The 18,677-nt window shown below is 34.1% G+C and overlaps 4 protein-coding genes across 5 annotated transcripts; 2 read left to right on the top strand and 2 right to left on the bottom strand.

Annotated features, from left to right (window-relative positions):
* The first annotated feature begins 805 nt into the window (after positions 1-805).
* Positions 806-3,090, top strand: LOC136065000 (protein NRT1/ PTR FAMILY 8.2-like). Its single transcript, XM_065767584.1, has 2 exons — positions 806-1,118; positions 2,738-3,090. The coding sequence occupies exons 1-2, from the start codon at positions 806-808 to the stop codon at positions 3,088-3,090; spliced, it is 666 nt and encodes a 221-aa protein (XP_065623656.1).
* Positions 3,091-3,294: 204 nt separating this feature from the next.
* Positions 3,295-5,588, top strand: LOC136061429 (kinesin-like protein KIN-8B). Its single transcript, XM_065767589.1, has 2 exons — positions 3,295-4,293; positions 4,929-5,588. The coding sequence occupies exons 1-2, from the start codon at positions 3,715-3,717 to the stop codon at positions 5,130-5,132; spliced, it is 783 nt and encodes a 260-aa protein (XP_065623661.1). The 5' UTR covers positions 3,295-3,714; the 3' UTR covers positions 5,133-5,588.
* Positions 5,589-7,086: 1,498 nt separating this feature from the next.
* LOC112005394 (kinesin-like protein KIN-8B) lies at positions 7,087-9,921 on the bottom strand. Its single transcript, XM_065767583.1, has 8 exons — positions 9,909-9,921; positions 9,642-9,771; positions 9,246-9,494; positions 9,026-9,176; positions 8,415-8,477; positions 8,103-8,336; positions 7,484-7,588; positions 7,087-7,402 (listed from the first exon to the last, which is right to left on the bottom strand). The coding sequence occupies exons 1-8, from the start codon at positions 9,919-9,921 to the stop codon at positions 7,277-7,279; spliced, it is 1,071 nt and encodes a 356-aa protein (XP_065623655.1). The 3' UTR covers positions 7,087-7,276.
* Positions 9,922-12,786: 2,865 nt separating this feature from the next.
* Positions 12,787-18,643, bottom strand: LOC112017580 (protein NRT1/ PTR FAMILY 2.7). 2 transcript variants are annotated; one of them, XM_024050041.2, is made up of 4 exons: positions 18,510-18,643; positions 18,175-18,392; positions 14,697-15,235; positions 12,787-13,744 (listed from the first exon to the last, which is right to left on the bottom strand). In XM_024050041.2, exons 1-4 carry the CDS (start codon positions 18,610-18,612, stop codon positions 12,907-12,909), a joined length of 1,698 nt encoding a protein of 565 aa, XP_023905809.1. In that variant the 5' UTR covers positions 18,613-18,643; the 3' UTR covers positions 12,787-12,906. The 2 variants fall into 2 exon arrangements, with proteins under 2 accessions (XP_023905809.1, XP_065623649.1); XM_065767577.1 differs by lacking the exons at positions 18,175-18,392; positions 18,510-18,643 and adding an exon at positions 16,358-16,624.
* Between the last annotated feature and the right edge of the window lie 34 nt (positions 18,644-18,677).

Genomic DNA, 18,677 nt, shown 5'->3' with positions numbered 1-18,677 from the left:
AGGGTCCGTGTAATGTATACAAAATTTAGACACGATAGAAACGCAAATAATATAAGAATTGTGGAAGAGTTCTTAATTCTTACATACAATCGCAAAAAGCCATGATTTTCCATATTAATAAATTCGTCATTGTTACTAGTACCCACTCGACCTTTTTTTTTTTTTTTCCTGGGAAAATAAAAGGTGAATGGATTACAGGAGAAAAGAGTGTGCGCTTGAATATACTATATATGCTTCATCTTCAAACATGCATTATTTTAAGTCATAAAATTAAATGTGCTTTTTTTAAGGAGCAAAAGTGGAGGTTCCATTTTAAGGTATAATCATAGCCTTTAACAATGAAAGGCTGGCTGGTGCAGAAAGTCTGTTGTGTAAGTTGGTGATCAGATTCATAGCTCTTCACCATTATCTTTTTCTGCAACACTTGGACCTCTCTCTCTCTCTCGGGCTTGGGGTTCAAATGTGTGTCACCGACTCAACATAAATGGCCACGTCCGGCTAGGATCTTTTCACTTTTGACTTTAGAATTTGACATTATGGTTTTTTTTTTTTTTTTTTTGATGGGAGAATTTGACATTATGTTAATGTCAAAGATGAGTCATCTCCCTCACCACAGTCCACACCGGTCCGAGCTGGATGGAGAGCTCCTATCTTGGACATGGCTAAGATCAATTTTGATGGCGCACTATTCAGTAAGTAGCAAAAGTCAGGGATTGGTGCCATAATTCGGGATGCACAAGGAGCGGTTTTGGTTTCGCTGTCCAGGACCCTTAGCCATGTATATTCACCTTTTGAAGTTGAAGGTATGGCTGCAGCATCGGCCTTGCAGCTAGCGTCCGAACTAGGGTTTCAAGAGGTCACCTTGGAGGGTGATTGTCAAGTCCTCATGCATGCTCTCAAATATGATAGACCCTTTTTGTCAACAGACGGTGTAATTCTTGATGCAGTAAGATCAAAGGCTAGATGTTTTAGTAAATCACGCTACTCTCATGTTAAGAGAGAGGGCGATATGATTGCTCATGCTTTAACTCGTTTTGCTTTAAATGTTACAGATTATAGGGTGTGGATAGAAGATATTCTACCACAGATTCACTCTCTTGTTTTAGCATACTCTGATAGTATTCATTGAATAAAAAACACTACTTTGATTCTCAAAAAAAAAAAAAAAAAAAAAGATAGATATCATTTGTTAAAGAGAAGTACTTAATTAATTCTATTTCTTTCAAATCAATTTATTTGACATTGTGTTAATGTCAAAGATATTATTTGGTAAAGATAAGTACTTAATTCTAATTCTTTTAAACATAAATTAATTTGTTCGGTTTTCCTTAAAGAAAAGTAGGCACTGTCACATAGTAAAAAAATGTCGTATTTAGTACAAAAAATCACACAACTTCAATCCTAAAGTTAATCAAGAAAAGCCCAACTTAAATAAAATCGAAAACAGAAAAAGAAGAAGAAAATTTGACTTTAAATTTTAAAAGAAGAAATTAATTAAAGAAGATAACTTCAAAATCGCACAACTTCAATCCTAAAGTTAATCAAGTAAACCCCAACTTCAGGGTGGTTGCTTCAAGAATACCCTTCAATTTGTAACCACAAAATATATATTTTTTTTTTTAAAACTTGTTTATTAAACTCCAAGTGGCGCAATTTTTCTGATCTCACACATAGATTAAATCAAATTATAATTAAAAAAAAAAAAAAAAAAATGAGTTTCAACCTTCCTGATTTGACCCTTGCCAAAGCCCTCTCTGAATAAGCCACTTTGCTTGCACTGCAACCTCTATGGTGGTTTACTTCTATTTTTCTTTGTTTGATCAATGGGTTTTGGGATTTTGATTTGGTTTGCTATTAAGATTTGATGTTGCTTGCATATGCTTGGGATTTTGCTTGATTTCATATGTAGCGTTTTGGGATTTTGCTTCTAATGTTAAGATCAATGGGTTTTGGGATTTTGCTTGATTTTGGGTAGCGTTGGGTCTGTGAAAGAGAGAGGGGTAGTGAGTGAGGAAATAATAAAAAATGTAAAAGAATGAATATTTTATTGAATAAATGTGTAAAATAGATAAACTGATGTGGTTGTTTTATAAAAATGAGTGTATAAAATAGATAAAATAGATTTTTTTTACAAAATAAACATAAATTTTGTATTGACCAATGCGGTTGCTCTTATATGTGAAACTAAAGTGTCATCATTTTCATGTAGATTCTTAGATACAACTGAAAACTGAAAACTGAAACTGAAAAACACTATAGCAAAATAATTTTTAAATATGTGAATAGTATTGTAAGACTCATTTTTAATGAAAAAGTTACTGAAAAGTAAAATTTATAGGTCCGTAAACAGTAAAATTTGTACTGAAAAAGTGGAAAAGTCAAAATTTTTGGCTACAGTTTATGCACAGTGCATAAACAGTAGCCGTTTTGTCTCAATTTCATGTGCCAAAAAAAAAAAGAAAAAAAAAAAGAGAGGAGGAAAACACAGATGCAGATGCTTTCAGCCGAAACCAAACATACACTAATTACTGAAGGTGACCAACAACTAGAGGACTCTTACGCAAAATAATGGAGGCTTTGTACAAAGGAAGAAGAGGAAGCCCTCCAAAGTCCAAACTCTACTCGGAATTATCCCATTACGATCTACTAGCATTTTTTTTTCAAGTGCCATAATAGGTACTTTTTAGCTGCAGCCATTTCAACATTCATCATTGACCATTCCTTCTTTTCCATGTAGAGGAATCTAATTGTCGAACTTTGGCACCCTTTCAACGTATTGGAATTGGACATATAATCAATGTCCCTGACTTGGTGGGGTCTACCCTAATTGAAATTCGAAGGCTCAATATGGTTCGAGCCCATAATCTCACTGGTCAAGTTAGCTTGGTTGTGCCCATGTCAACCCTATGGCTTGCGGTACCACTAGCAATTGTGGGGATTGGGAAGGGATTCCATTTTTCAAGATCAGATTCATTGTATTATCAAGAATTTTTACTGTCACTAAGAAATACTTCCACTGCTATGGCATTTTATTACTTGCAACAGGGTCATATATACTCAACCCAGACAACTATGGATTTGATAGATTGAATAGTACTGGATGGTAGACGGATAATATTACTGATGGGATACTGGATAATGTGTATTTGATGTTGGTAGTGAAAGGAGTGGTGGATTATGGCTACTATTTTTAATTTGTGCCAAATTGTTTTAAGTATCAAAATAATGAAAAACATTACGGGACTTCGATCGGGGCTAGCTCCCTANTTCTTTGAAGAAGTTGATTACTCATCATGATATAATCCTTTATCTTAAGCTATGTTGGTTAACTTCTGTTAGAAGTTATGACTACCGTCTGCTATAATATAAAGGGTCTTGTTAACAGGAGCCTTTAGGGCATTTGTAAATGGGTCATTTTAGGAAAGCTTTAATGCCACTTTCATGTGAAATATAAAAAGCTGTCAATAAAGGTAGTTGCTTTTTTCTTTTCTCATAAAAAGTTTCTAAAAATAGTTCCTAAACTAATGCTCTTAGGGCATCTGTTAAATTTTCCTTGATATAAATTGTTTCGTGAGGCATTAAGTCAAAGATTTTAAAACCTTGGATAGTTTTATTCTTCAATGGCTGTACATGTGGTTCTATTAGCTTGCTTTATAGCTTTACAGTTGTACTACACTAATGTAGGGAATAGCTAATACTGAGCTTCAGTTTGAAATGGCAATGAGGGATCAAGTCATCCACAACCAAAGGGAAGCACTAAGAAACTTGTGGAACTTGCTCATGGGATTAGGACTTGATGAGAGACAGATATTGGACATTGCGGCCAAACAGGGAATCACAATTGAAGACTGGACGGTGACACCCTATCCTGGGCTCTCTGATAGGAAGGAGTCACCAAATCTAGCTTATGGTAGATTTGAACCCTTTGGATATTGTCCATACATGGGGCATTCGTACTCTACAACATCTTGCATGTTCCGGAATTTTCAAGACTTTGGTTCAAGATCATTCTCAAGGGGGCATTTGGATTCAGCTTGTACTTTTTGCAGAGAGAAACACCATAACTCCTACTTCTTACTGCCGCATGATCATTCCCCATCAGCATGTCTGACTTTGAGGAAGAGCAGTGAGCATTGGGTTGGTGGCAGGCCAAGTTCATGGTTCAGCACTCTTATGAAACATCCTCAAAATTTGCGCCATTCGTATCCAGAGATAAGAAGTCAGTCTTCTCCTTATGGTGAAAGCTGCATGTCCTCTATATCTCACAGTGCTGATTTTGGCAATCAGCATAAGGTATTCATGCTAAGATTATAATTTGTAGTCTTGCTTACTGTAAGGATGTATGCTTAGCTCTGGGTACGTGTTATTATTCTACTGCTATGGTCTTAGACTGTCCTTTCTTCTGTTTCTTCTGGCACATCTGTTTGTCACAATTATCTTGGTATCACTTTCTTTCTTTTTTAATTAAAGAAAACTAAGATGTTTTGACAGAAATGATATTGCCTCTCTTCATGTGGAAGAAGAAATGAGGAGAAAGGAAATTCCTAGGCAGAACCAATTAATTGTTTCGCTTTAACAAGCTGCTTGAAAAGAGATGATTAAGGAGATTTAATTCTCAAGAAGCATCTTCTTTACCCTACACATATTTGGATTTAAAATTTCAGGTTTTGTCAAAATAATCTACCAGAAAATCTTCAGATTGCATGACCTCTGATCATCTCATCATTTAGAGTTTTGTTGACCTACCAGATGACTGACTATACACTTGAATAATTTTTTTCCTCCTGTTGTGAGGTTAATATTCTGTTTGAACAAGATTTTACTTATTGTTGTTTGCTTTTATAAGTGGTGATCCCCTGCCGCACCCCCCAAACAAAGATTTCATTCCCATTCTTTTATTTTGACCTGTTGTTAATTTTCTCACGCAGGATGCATGGAATACTACTATGAGGCAACATTTGTATGAGAGTTCTCATTTTGGAATGAGTAGCAGCCAAGATTTGCAAGAAGGAAAAATAATGGGCCATTGTGGGACAAATCGAGGTTTATTTGGATGCAGTCCTTTGGAACAAGGCCCTGGTTGTGTTGGCTCAAATAAAATTTTTCAGAATACCAAATCCTCTAACTGCTAGGACCTGTCCCACATGCCTTAATTGTCTTCAATGGGTGCGATTTCTTTTGGTTCCCATAATCCTGATACCAAAGGTCACTTCCAATTTTGTATAGTATTCCTGAATACTAATGCTCTCCTGCTTCTGCCATTTTTTCGTTTTTTTCTGCTAATGTACATATGAGCTGTAGATTTGTAGTGTTGGACTTGGAGCATGCTCACTTTTGACAGGCTTTCTCGAAGTCCACTGGTGAGTCTTAATGCTGGCTAGATTGTTGGAGCATGCTCACGTTTATCTGAATCGGATTGAAGGATAAAAAAAGGATTTTTGAGGTGGTTGTAGGAATATAGTCCAGAACTATTTGGGTAGATTTCTGACTAGTCACTTCCCAAATGTAGTTCTGATGTTGTGCCTGTATATATTTGTGTACATTTAGGGGCTACTTCGTTTAATAAAAAAGCTGCAATTTGATGTTAATGTGAATTTGATGGATTGAAATTATTAATCAGGTTCTCTCCTAAGACAGCAATGAGAAAATATTACAAGTGGTGATATTTGCAATTACTCCGGTAGATTTTAGCTGTATCGGATTATAGATTCAATTGAATTCCAATAATGAAAATTGGGGTGCTAACTCCATTTGTTGCTGGGGAAATTTATTTCTCATTATACAGCAATTGTGAGGGGCTTTAAACTGTAACCCTAGACGCACATGTTTGTGCCTGGCAATGAATATCTTTCCAGTCTAAAAGTAATACATAACATGTTCCCTTAAAAAAAAATTAGAGTAATGCATAACATGTGCTTGAGGTTGGGGTTATGCTAATGAAAACAATAATTTCAATCTAAAGCCTTTTAATTATTGCGATTATTTGTTAATTCCATAGCGTTTAAATTCATCATCCATTTTCATACTTCCCGCATAAGCTCTCCCTGCATTTTCCCCCTCATATTCATTCGCCAAAGTTTAAAAAGAAAATCTTATATTTGAAACTACTTTTTGCATTTATAAAACTCTATTGCTAGATAATAATTAAATTAAAAAAAAAAAAAAAAAAAACTCCCTGGCTCTGGGTGGGTTTGTGCAAACTGATTCTTGATTGACCCTGAGGTTTGAGACTTGTTAAATTCAATATCCATTCCGTTAATTATAATCAATATATATATATATATCATATCATATCATATCATATAATATATAATAAAAGTTGGGTTTAGAAGTCGTGGTTGTGCTAACTAGCTGCACCATATTGCAAATTTTTTTAATAAAATTTTTAGATTTTTTTAAAAATATATAATTTTCTTCTCCTATAATTTTTAAGTTGATAAATATCTTAATTTAATTATAATTCAAATTCTTCATCTAATCTATCTAATTCTTATTTAATTACATAAAAGAAAACATTTATATAAAAAAAAAAGGTAGCAACGTGTATTATGAAAAAAAGAAAAAGGCAACGTCTATTATAAAAAAAATAGAATTTTTCTTCTTCTATAATTTCTAAATTGATAAATATCTTAATTTAATTACAATTTAAATTTTTCATTTGATTTATCTGATCCTTATTTAATTACTGTACTACACGTAGAAGAAAACATTTAATATTTTAAAAAAGTAGCAACATGTATTATAAAATTTAAGAATAATAATAATAAGTAGCAACATGTATTATAATTTTTTTTAAAAAAAGCAGCAACGTAGTGTAATCTAATCATTCTCAAATTCTTCATCTAATCAATCTAAGCCGTGGTTGTGCCAAGTGGCTACACCACATTGTAGAAATTTTTTTAGATTTAAAAAAAAAAATCTTCTATAATTTCTAAGTTAATAAATGTAAGGATCAGATTTGAGTTCATAGCCCAAATGATAAACGAACTTAGGCCCAAAAAACCCAATACAATAATGATGAGTAATCAACTTCTTCAAAGAAGGTTTTTTTTTTTTTTTTTTTTTTTCTTCTAAGGTTCATGGTAGGTTCTTGGTTGACTTAATTAACTCACTGGGAGTATTTTTTAATTCACAATATCACTTCCCAAGTTTTGTTTGGTAAAACAATGACTTCCTCGCTAATTTGTTTGTACCATGTATTCAAATGGATCCAGATACCAAGGTGAAACTTTCTACAATCATAATGGCTAACTCTACAATAAGTGGATTAATACTTCTATCTAATTACCAGGATCCTGTATTGACTGAGAATGCCCAAGTAAGTTTTATTGCCACTGTCACTAATGGCTTCCTCATTCATATTTTGGAGTTGGCATCGATGCTTCTCATTTGCTTCAATTTCCTGCAAAAGTAAAAATGGTTATATGATAGAAAGTTCCAAAATTGTAATTCTTATGAGCCCCAATACATGGATATATTCTACCTTTTGGTAATTGACACCGGCTTCATCGTTGTCACGGATGTTATCCAGAATGACTTGCCTTCTTGCTCTTAAAGCCTCCACAACCGCTCCATCTTTTTCAATAACCTGTGACATAGAAAAAGGTACTCCATCATTGTTTTAAACATTGTATAGAAGTTCAATCCTTGTTTGGCGTGCAAAGCGAGAAAAGATTGGGGGGGAGATAGAACAGCAAATCAGAGATTCAGGTCTCCAGCTGGCCTGTGTTTGGGCACCATAATCATAAGATTTTGTTAACGGACAATTTAGAAAAGCAACACACAAAATTCTAAATTCTAAGGAGTTGCGTAGACCATCAGATCCAAGGTATTAGTCAGGTGCTCTAAGAGCCCTGAACGCCCACATCAGCCAAAAAAAAAAAAAAAAACCAATTGTTTAGACCTTCAGACCTTAGAAGAAATAAACACTAAATTTTGCTCCACATAGACTTGAGAAAGATTTGTTTCTTTATATATATATATATATAAGTAGACAGAATTTGAGAAAGATCAAGGGTGGAAGAGAAAAAAAAATATATTGACATTCAAAATTATAAACCATGCAAAATACAGTTTAAATGATTAAACTGACATTATCTAACCTGCTGCTTTGCAATAGCATCATCAAGATGCTGGAGTTCAGTGCGGTTACGAAGGTTAGTTTCCTCAAGCTCAAATAATGCCTTCTGTAAGTTTATCCGTTCCTGAACATTTTCACTGATTTCATGGCTCAATACATTCAACCAAGACATATCATCTGCAGCTTTTTCAGCAGGTTTGAGACTAAGCTGTGATTCCTTTGCAGCTAGTTCTTTTCTCAGTCGGAAAACCTCATTCTGTAAAATCAAGTATGTCATGTTCCAAGACATATACTATGCTACCTTAAATACAACACATACCTTTTAATAGCTTACCTGAAGACTGTCAATCATCCGCTGGTAGTCTGATACATGGGTATCTACTGTGCCTATGTTTTTCTGTAAAGAAACATGAATGTTATGATAACTTGAACAACCAAGTGACAATAAATGCTTAAAGTCATGAATCTAGGAGGTGATAAACAGACAATGAGCACCCAAGAAAAAAATAGAGCATCTGATAAGCCAAGCAGATACCATAAAGAAATATACAGGAAGGATACATTCAACTGTTTGTTCTTTTTATTTTTTGATAAATCAATTGTTACAACAAGCAATGCCACTGAGCTACAGGGCTCTTGACAAGAAGGATACATTCAGCTGTGGCAGAATACAAACTAAAGTATTGACAATTCAATTAGCAAAGAACAAAATGACCTTACTCCAATCCCATGCAAGAGGGAAGCTGACCCAAATCATAATAGAAAAAAAGGTCAAGGATTATTAAGAGCTATAATATAAAAAGAGGTGAATAGTAGCCTTAAAGCAGAATTATGTTCATCCAAAGAAAATATCAGTTAGAGCACCGCAAGCCACAAATAACTTCCTCAGTGCTCACACTTTCAAGAATTATAAAGCAGATATATCCCAGACAAATTGGAGTTCACCTGAATGTGTGTCTTTATTTCCTTTGCCCTGTCGGCATACTTCAAGGTATTCACAGTGTGGTGATACTGACTGTCTGCAGGGGATACTGTGGCAACCATGACCGTTTGAGAATTGCCACTCAGACCATCCTTAAGTATTCGTGTCAATTTGCTGCAAGGAAATATATATTAGATTCGATAGGAGGGAGGAATTACGGCTATAATAAGTACAATCAGATACCTATTCCGGTAAGGAACATAAGCAAGACCCTTCTTTTGTTGCTTCCCCAGAGCATTTATGCAGTTTGCTAAGGCAAGAAGTGATCGGTTGATATTAGCTCCATCTCTTAGCTTTTGGCCTCCATTATGTGTTTCAGAAGCTCGTTCACTGCCAGCAAGATCTACAAGTGCAAGTTTTCCTTGCATGACTTGATTTCGATACTTGTTTCTCTGTTTTCTTTTCACAGTGATCTCTAGAACTGCATGTGATCTGGTTAGATGGAGACAACTTCATATGAGATCATGCAAAAAGGTTGCACCGCATAGAGAGGGCTCCATGTAATAAATTTCTCAACATGGATGGTAAAGGGGGTGAAAAGTTTAGAGCAACTAAGAAATTCAACTCATGCACGCTCACCGTGAAGAAGTTGCATTAGCCTCCGTGCTTTCCGTTTTCCGTCGACTATTCCCCACATTCAAAAGTTCAAGGATTTTATCTGCTGAGTGAACCTGAATCAGAAGCAAAAGGAAACTGACTAATAGGTATGCTGATCATAGTACACACTTGATCCATCCAAGACCAGAAAGCACAGTATAAAGGAAATTAAAATAGAGGAGTGAATTATTTTACAGAACAAGTTTTTTTTTTTTAAACCATTACACAATGTGAAATGGGTAGTCAAACCATAAATGGCCATAAGGTCAAACTATGTGACCCTGCAATATACAAGCAACACATAACAAAAAGAAACATTATTTTACATTGCTAGAAACACTCAATCCCAATTAAAAAAAAAAAAAAAAATTAACACACTAATGCTGCAATATACAAGCAACACATAACAAAAAGATAACATTATTATTAGCAACGCAATGTGTTATATCATATTGTATATGCTAGAATAGATGCGGAAAATGAAGCATAGAATAGGAACACCGAGAACACGAAGGTTACATGTTTCAGCCTTGTCGGCCTACATTCATGGAGGAATCCCTTAAAGGTTACATCTTTATTGTATAAGAGTGTAGTACAGTAACTTGTGTTACAATGAACCCTAACATGAGTATATATAGGCGACTAAACCCTAAACTACTAGTACAAGTAGGAATGGGCTTGGGCCTATTACATTGGGCTAATATGACTAATATATATCTCTAACACCCTCCCTTAAACTCAAGGTGGAAGCTCGATGAAGGCTTGAGGTTGGATAAGCATGAGAAGATTACTTGGAGATGTCTTGAAGATGTCTTGAAGAATGCCTTTGAAGAAATCACAATGAATAATATGCCAATGGACCAATTTCGGAGTTTCAAATGAAGAAGAAACTCGGAGTCCAAAATTGGAATCTACGCGAAAAACTGAACAAAATAAGCCCTATCAGAAATTTTAACTTTTGGTCAAAAGTCAACGTAAAAAGTCAACAGTCAATGCTCACACGTCAGATCCAGGTGGTCTGGGTTGGGTCGGTTCGGGTCAACAGTCAGCTAGGTGACGTGGTGCTGACAAGGCGACACTGCTGACGTGTCTAGGGCTGACGTAGCTTAGGGCATGCGTGGCATGCTGACGTGGAACGATGATGTCACTTGATGACATCAACATAAGTTCTTCAGCACATGACGGCGCGTACTAGCGCATGGTGGCCAGACAAATACCCAGGCGGCGCATGTAGGCGCGTGTGACGTCGAATGAGGACTAGATTCTCAGGCCAAGTAGATCGGAGGACGACAAGGCCGTCTTGGCGGCACGTGTGACTAAGATCCGAGCTGAGAGTCAAGAAACTTTGGCAGTGCGTGTGAGAGTTCCGGAGTTGTTGGCGGCGCGTGGTGGCGCGTGAAGCTTCCTTTGGGGGCCAAGTTCCTGGGTTTTGGTCGCGGGAGGTTATTGATCACGTCTGTGGTGTTGATTTCATCAGGCGAAGTTTAGATTTGCACAAATCTGAAAGGTGAGTGGTTCGACTTGCTTGAGAGATCAGAGATGTAGCAGCAAGGCAGCAACGGAGTTTCCGTGGGAGCTGCATGATGCTATAGACCCAGATCTAAAAGAAGGCATGGGCACTGTTGTGGATCTGTGTTACGCACGTGAGAATCTTCTTTGCTAGAGATTTTGTTTGATGCCAAGAACAGAGTTTGGCTCTGATACCATGTTAAATGTAATATTAGCAACGCAATGTATTATATCATGTTGTATATGCTAGAGTGGATGCGAAAAAGGAAGCATAGAATAGGAACACCGAGAACACGAAGGTTACGTGGTTTAACCTTGTCGGCCTACATCTATGGAAGAATACTTTAAAGGTTACATCTTTATTGTATAAAAGTGTAGTACAGTAGCCTATGTTACAATGAACCCTAACATGAGTATATATAGGCGACTAAACCCTACACTAATAGTACAAGTAGGAATGGGCTTGAGCCTATTACATTGAGCTAATATGACTAATATATATCTCTAACAAATAATAACATCCCTTATATCATAGCCGCGACAAGAGTAAACATAAGATATGTTATAAATTTATAATTTTCTCTAATTTTCTCACATTGTTGACCTCTTCCACCAAGATCAAATTATAGAGTTCCCTATATGTCATAAGGCCACACTAATTATCATGGCTGGACGGACCCAGATGTACATAATACACATTATGAATATAATTTGTTTTGTGGCCTACTACTATTATTTATTACTTTATGTTCCGATTTCACCACTTTAATATTTGTGAGATTTATTTTAATGTCTTATTGTAGAGTGACAGGTTCTGTTTCTGGGCATGATAAATTTCTTTGTTAGGAGCTACAGTGGAGGTTCCATTTTGAGTACTTCAAATACTTCAACAACTAGATGCTGGTGTAGAATATGGCTTGCGGAATTTGGTGATCGAACTTGTAGGTGTTGGAAAGTTGAACAAGGGTAATTGAGTATTGAGGTTCGAGATTGGAAGTTCTTACCAAAGAACGTTCTCTGGTACCTCAGGTTCCTGTACACATAAAGCACGAACTTGTGATGTTTTGGCCTAATGATAAAAAATAATAATCATGGAAGGATGGTGATGATCACTCCAAAACTTAACATAGTAAATTGGAAGCTATAAAGGATTTTTCAAATAAGTCTTTCAGTTCTTAGTTGCATAAGGATGGTGAGGGAGGTATTTATACCATTCTCATAATCAAATTATTTTTCAGTGTCGGGGTCTCTCATAGTGAAGCCTAAGGCCCTTGGGCCATGTATCACTCACCCACAAAACTCGTAGAGGATATAGCCAAGTCATGTATAGGAATTTGTTTATACATATCTTATTTAGGGTATGCAAACACGAGGTGTGTAAATGGTTTTTACAAAGTGTAGGTGGTCTTGGAACTTAGGGGCGTTTGTTTGGTTTCTTTTATAAAGAGAATCAAGCCTCCCCCTCCTCCTCCTTCACTTGTTGTAACAATTAAATTTAAAAAAAAAAAAAAAAATTAATGGCCTTTACCAATGCTTTTAAGGTATTATTTAACTTCATCACAAAAAGGGTCTAAACACGTAGAATAAGTAAACCAATTTACTTCACACATAGAGTAAGTAAACCAACTTCATCTCAAACAACTATTTATTAAACTCTAAAATGGCACAAATTTCTTTCCTTCACACGTAGCGTAAGTAAACCAACTTATAAAAATACTCAATATTTATCTTCCCAATTTTAGGGAGCAGACCTCGAATCTCCATCATGTTCCTCAATATTTTGGTATTTGAACAACTTGGCACAAATTATATAGTAGCCAAAATTCACCACTCCTATCACTGTCAACATCCAATACACATTGTCCACTCTTCCAACATTAATATCATCAGGCAACCATGTAGTGGTTCGCTTTACCAAATCAATTATAGCTGAGCTTAGAAAAAACCCAATTGCGAGTAATAATGAGACCATAGCAGTGGACATACTTTTTAGTGATATTGGAAATTCTTGATAATATAATGCAACTGATCCTGGGAAATGGAACCCCTCTCCAATACCCACAATGGCTAGTGGCACCACAAGCCAAAATGCTGACATGGGCACAACCAAACTAGGTTGGTTAGTGTGGCTGTGGGTTCGAACCACATGGAGTCTTCGAATTTCAATTAAGGCATATCCCACTAAACCAAGGATATTGATTACATGTCCAATTCCAATACGTTGGATTGGTGTCAAAGATCGATGGGTTAGATTTCGCCACATGGGAGTGAAGAAACGATCAACAATGAAGATTGAGATGGCTGTAGCTAATAAGTTGAAGAGTAGGAATGACCCAGCTGGGAATTCGAAATGTGGCCCAATGTGTCGATTCAGGGTTAAGGCTTGGAGGGTTATGAGGCTACTAGAAATACCTATTGAAGTACTTAAAAAAATGCCAGCAGACCATAATGGGATAAGTTTTATCACGGTTTTGAGGGCTTCCACTTCTTCCATGGTACACAATCTCCATGATCTTGCGTAATAGCCATCTAATTGTTTGTCATCTTCAGTTATCAAAGCTGCACGATTCAAGAATCTGTATGGAAGTGGTGACATTTTAGTTTTACAAACAATAATCTTTTTTATTTTGATAAATACAATAAAATTTCAACTTATGGCATAATTCATGATTGTTCTCTTAAACAATAGTCAAACAAGGAAAACTAAAACACTCCCCATCACTATAAATAACTTGGGAAACAAGAACTATTGGGTAGACCGTAGACCCAACCATGATATGGTGGGAACAAAATTTGGACCGACACAATCTAAGAAAATTAAAATGAAATGAAAGGTTTTATTCACTGTTTTGGGTAAAAGTGTTACGGATTCATTGAAAAAATTACCTATATAATCATAATAACAAGTTTAATTATATATTTGAAGTCTAATTTATATAGGGGGAAAAACGTTAACGTTTTTTATATTGGTTAAATAGGTTTGTGTTTAAAATAATTAAGTCAATTGTATTAACACAAATAATAAATCAAGTCATTTCAATCTTTTTGGTTTTTGTTTTTTGAGAAACAAGTCATTTCAAGTTGATTGTAGGTTAAGCATATCAACACAAAATTGACCCAATATATTATTACTCATGTCAAAATGGTCAATCTTTTTAACATGAACTTTTTTTTTTTTTTGGAGGAACAATTAACATGAACTTATTTGCCTTAAACACCAACCAACAAATAATTGTGTTGTGTTTATGTGGTGATCCTTATTAATGTCAAGCATTACCACCCTTAAAAGGTTATAGGTAATCAAAGGCATATGATGTTAGAGATAGTGTCATTTTTAATATTTGAGTTATTCTACTTAATCAAGTAATTCAATATTTACTAGATAAGTATATTGATCTATTATGCATAACAAATTTTTCTTTAGTTTTACTCTCTTTTTTCACCGTTATAATATCAATAAAAATACAAAATGGTGATATATAGCTAAGATAATTTCCAAAACAGACATATAGTTAAAGTGATTCATACCTTAAACTTTTCATCGATGCATCATCTTCCATTTTTAATGCCTCGGTGGTTCCAAAATTATAGTCATGGTTTGCAATAGTTCTCGGTATTTTCCTTTTCCGAATAGCTGAAACCATGACACGAGCTACGCTTGTGAAAGGGCTTCCTTTTGGCTTAACTTGGCAATAGAATTTCTTTCCCATTATAAATACGGCTAAGCCAATGACATTTGCAATGGCACAGATTCCAAATCCTAACCCCCAACTCACATTGTCTTGGATATAAACAATAGCACTGAAGCTAATTGCATTAGCAATGTACAAGGTTAAAAAATACCAATTAAAGAAAATTCCTTGATCATTGGCCTTGTCAAATTGTTCAGCTCCCATAGTTGCAATTGTGAAGCGTGTGCCTCCAACTCCTAGTGAAGCCAGCAATAAGGTCATGTAGATGACTGCATATTGAAAATTTGATGGGGTTTCACATGTGTATGAGCCAATTACACATTGAGGTGGCCTCAAGGAATGTATTACAGCCGTGAGGATGAACATGATCATACCCTGAATTCTCAAGAATGAAATAGAATGAAAAAAAGAAGAAGATTAATTTCATCTAAAATAGACAGTTTGTGACATTCCATTTTGTTGACCAATATAAAATTATTTAAGAAAATATTCTAAATTATATTTTAGATTACACAAAATTGAAAAAAAAAAATTCAGTGAATGTTGCTCTTGATATCATTCACAAATCCGTCAAATTATGACTAAAGCTATAGTCTATTACTCTAATTGGGCGTCTAAAATCAAAAAGTATATCCATGCAATTCATGTATTAATCAAGAATCATATGTAAACTAAAAAAAATATTTTAAAAATATAATAAAATTTTAATAATAAAATAGATATTAAAAATAAAAGAATAATAATCATTTTAAGTTACATCTCACATGATGTATGCAAATTATATAATTCCAAATTTAATCAAAAACTATATATTATAATCGATTATAAAATAAGTTAAAATAGAACATAAATAAACTCCTTTGAAATATGGAATTTTATAATGGATATTTTTTGTGACCATAAGTAAATAACTTGTAGAAAGAAACAAAATAAGCAATTATTAAATAAACCATTATTATATAATTTATAATTCCTATTTAGTATGCTAGAGTTTTTATAATTTCACGTGGAAGGTTTTTTTTAATAGATTTTAATCCTAACTTATTTGAATTTTTATTACTTTTTAGTTAATAATAGTTCATTGTGGATGTAAATAGAAATGCCTTAAAATGTCTATGGAATTGAAAATTTTTAAATTTCATGATTTAAGAGCATCACCAGCAGCCTGGCTATCTCTAAATTTTGGAGAGAAAAATCACTGTTCACACAAAAAAAAAAACCCCTCCAACAACCTCTGCATCTCCAATTTTTTTTTTAGATTTGCTACAGTAGCTCTTCAGGCCTAGAGATCACTATAGCATATCTAAAGAATATTTCCCCTTAAAATAATACTGGTTGAATTAAAAAAAGACTTTTTTCTCACTCCTCCGGATTTCTTTTTTTCTCTCATTCTCTCTGTTTCTCACATAATCCAAATATAAAACAAAATCCAATTCTTAAAATAAAGTTGAATTAGAACAAGAAAATATGAAAAAAAAAAAAAAAAGCCTATCTGACCCAGCCCTGTGGTGGGGAGGAGGACGAGAGGCGGTGGGGCGGTGGACGAGCAGCACTCTCTCTCTCTCTCTCTCTCTCTCTCTCTGATGTGAACAAAATGTGAGGTTGCTGAAACTGGAATGTTCTTGAAGTGAAAAAGAAAATAAAAGAAGGGGAGATAGAGAGATAGGACTAGACACTTGTGTGGAGGAGAAAAACAAGAAAAAGAAAAAAGAAAAAATGAAATGAAACGTGTATGGATGAAAATGAAATGAAAGAAAAAATAATAATATAAAAAATAAAAAATCCTAATTGAAAAATACTACCACAATATTTTCACAATATTTTTACAATAAATTTTAAGTAACAGATTGTTATTAGTTAATATTTCCGACTAAAAAAATAATTTCGGTGGTGGGTTTAAATTAGAACTAATAACAACTTTCCACATAAATTTTGTTGTGAAAGTATTGTGTAAAATATTGTGAACATAACACTTCTCAGTGAAAAATATAGTTGTTAAAAAAAGAATAAATGATGATAAAAAAAATAAACAATGAATGTAGAAATAATATTTAAATGAGATAGAGAATCTGTTGAAATGTGTATTTGAAAAAGTGGGTAGTTAAAATGTAAAATGAACTGTTCACTCTCCAAACAATACAAAAATTTGGAGAGACTGCTGGTGATACTCTAATAAAATGGTAGTTACATAATAGACATTAGGCTTAACCATAATATCTAAGACCCAACTTTTGTTATATTTGTACATGATGTGTGTGTTATGACAAACTTAGTTTAAAAGTTATTATACTGAAAAGCGCATAGCTACGTTGAGGGCACCATTGCCATAATTTCATTTGAAAATTTTATATTTAGTACAACAATTTTATGATATTAAGTCATGTCAAGAATTTATTAATTGCTTGGATTAACTTGAAACTAACGTGCATCTATGGTGGAAGACCAAAAATAATATTGGTAAAAATAGCAAAAAATTTCATGTCAATTTAGAAAGTAACTGAAAGTATGACTTTTTTCTTTTTTTCTTTTTTTCTTTTCTTTGTTTTTTGAGGGGAAACTGAAAGTATGACTTCAGTTTAATAAAATGACGGAAACCAAAAAAAAAAATCTTTGTGTGTGCATATCCATATAAGTAATAATTTTATCTGTTTCCTCTTTTCTATTTCAAATGAAATAAAGAGAAATTGCACAAAATCACTTTTAAATGAGATAAATTTAAAAAAAAAAAAAAAAAAAGTGCAAAGTGCGTTGATTTTTTTTTTTTTCTTTATTCCAAGAAAAAATGGGTATTTGGTGTGAACTTATCAATTTCACGTCATAAAATGGTAATAGATAATACCAAGTATATCACGATTTTATCAATACATGCAAGGTCAAACTAATTATTATATATATACTTGTCAAATAGATTTATAAATACATTTACCATCACAAATAAAGTGCATTAACTTAGAGGTAATGCTATAGTTATAAACTATTTTACAACATTTTTACAAACTGTTATTATGGCTAGTTTCTTATATATTGGGTTTTACCTAGGTTCACCACTAACATCATTTTTTTCATTTGCCAATAATCACTTACTAAATCAAACGTTTGTAAATAATTTTGTAAAAAGGTTTGTATTTCTAACATGTCTCTTTAACTTAGTAAGTTGAGAACTTAGTACCAATTTTTTTTTTAAACACACACACACACACACACAAAAGGTAATGAAATGAGATTCTAATAACTTTTCCCCAAATTTATACCCTTTGACTAACTTAGTAAATTGAGAACTTAGTAATTCTTTTTTTAAAAGAGACACTAGTTACCAGCAAGGAAACAAAGGCGAAGATGGAAACGACAGGTAAAGAGCCAGAGAAAGAGTCGGAGATGATGGCAGCAGCAATAGGAAAGAGAGCGCTGCAACCGAAGGCAATGTTGAGTATTTTTGTAGCTGTTATGCTTTTAATGTTATACTCTGTTATTAGATACACTAACAAGTTCGATGCCCACCCACCAGCTACAAGAGCAAGACTGACATGACATCCTGCTCAATTAAGACAAATCCATATATTAGACCAACTTAAAAATTTTGAGTTTAAATTAGAGCACAAACCAGTATAGTAAAAGAGAGAGAGAGAGAGAGAGAGAGAGAGAGAGAGACCTATAATGAAGGGGAAAGTAGCCCAGCCTCCTCTCTTGGAGTCATTATTATTAGATGCTTGTTGTTGTGCTTGTACACCTTCTTCAAAGTGTAGTGATTCCATTATTTCTTTCTCTCTAAACTAGATTTTCTCTCTAAACTAGATTTGAGCTAAAGATATTGTGCAGA

The sequence above is a fragment of the Quercus suber genome, unplaced genomic scaffold (assembly GCF_002906115.3).
Source record: "Quercus suber isolate HL8 unplaced genomic scaffold, Cork oak 2.0 scaffold_825, whole genome shotgun sequence".
NCBI lineage: Eukaryota > Viridiplantae > Streptophyta > Magnoliopsida > Fagales > Fagaceae > Quercus > Quercus suber.
Note: the sequence above shows the minus strand (reverse complement) of the source record. Positions and strands in the feature narration are given on the sequence as shown.

Bases quoted from the DNA above. Each gene is read 5' to 3' on its own strand.
- LOC112017580 (XM_024050041.2), bottom strand. From the start codon at position 18,612: ATGGAATCACTACACTTTGAAGAAGGTGTACAAGCACAACAACAAGCA. The intron at 18,393-18,509 runs GTCTCTCTCTCT...TTAATTGAGCAG, and splicing joins TACTTTCCCCTTCATTATAG to GATGTCATGTCAGTCTTGCT. The intron at 13,745-14,696 runs GTATGAATCACT...ACTTCCATACAG, and splicing joins GCATCGATGAAAAGTTTAAG to ATTCTTGAATCGTGCAGCTT.
- LOC136061429 (XM_065767589.1), top strand. From the start codon at position 3,715: ATGGCAATGAGGGATCAAGTCATCCACAACCAAAGGGAAGCACTAAGA. The intron at 4,294-4,928 runs GTATTCATGCTA...TTTCTCACGCAG, and splicing joins ATTTTGGCAATCAGCATAAG to GATGCATGGAATACTACTAT.
- LOC136065000 (XM_065767584.1), top strand. From the start codon at position 806: ATGGCTGCAGCATCGGCCTTGCAGCTAGCGTCCGAACTAGGGTTTCAA. The intron at 1,119-2,737 runs GTATTCATTGAA...TTTTCCATGTAG, and splicing joins TGTTTTAGCATACTCTGATA to AGGAATCTAATTGTCGAACT.
- LOC112005394 (XM_065767583.1), bottom strand. The intron at 7,589-8,102 runs GTTAGATAATGT...TCTATGTCACAG, and splicing joins ATGCTATTGCAAAGCAGCAG to GTTATTGAAAAAGATGGAGC. The intron at 7,403-7,483 runs GTAGAATATATC...TTACTTTTGCAG, and splicing joins CCGGTGTCAATTACCAAAAG to GAAATTGAAGCAAATGAGAA.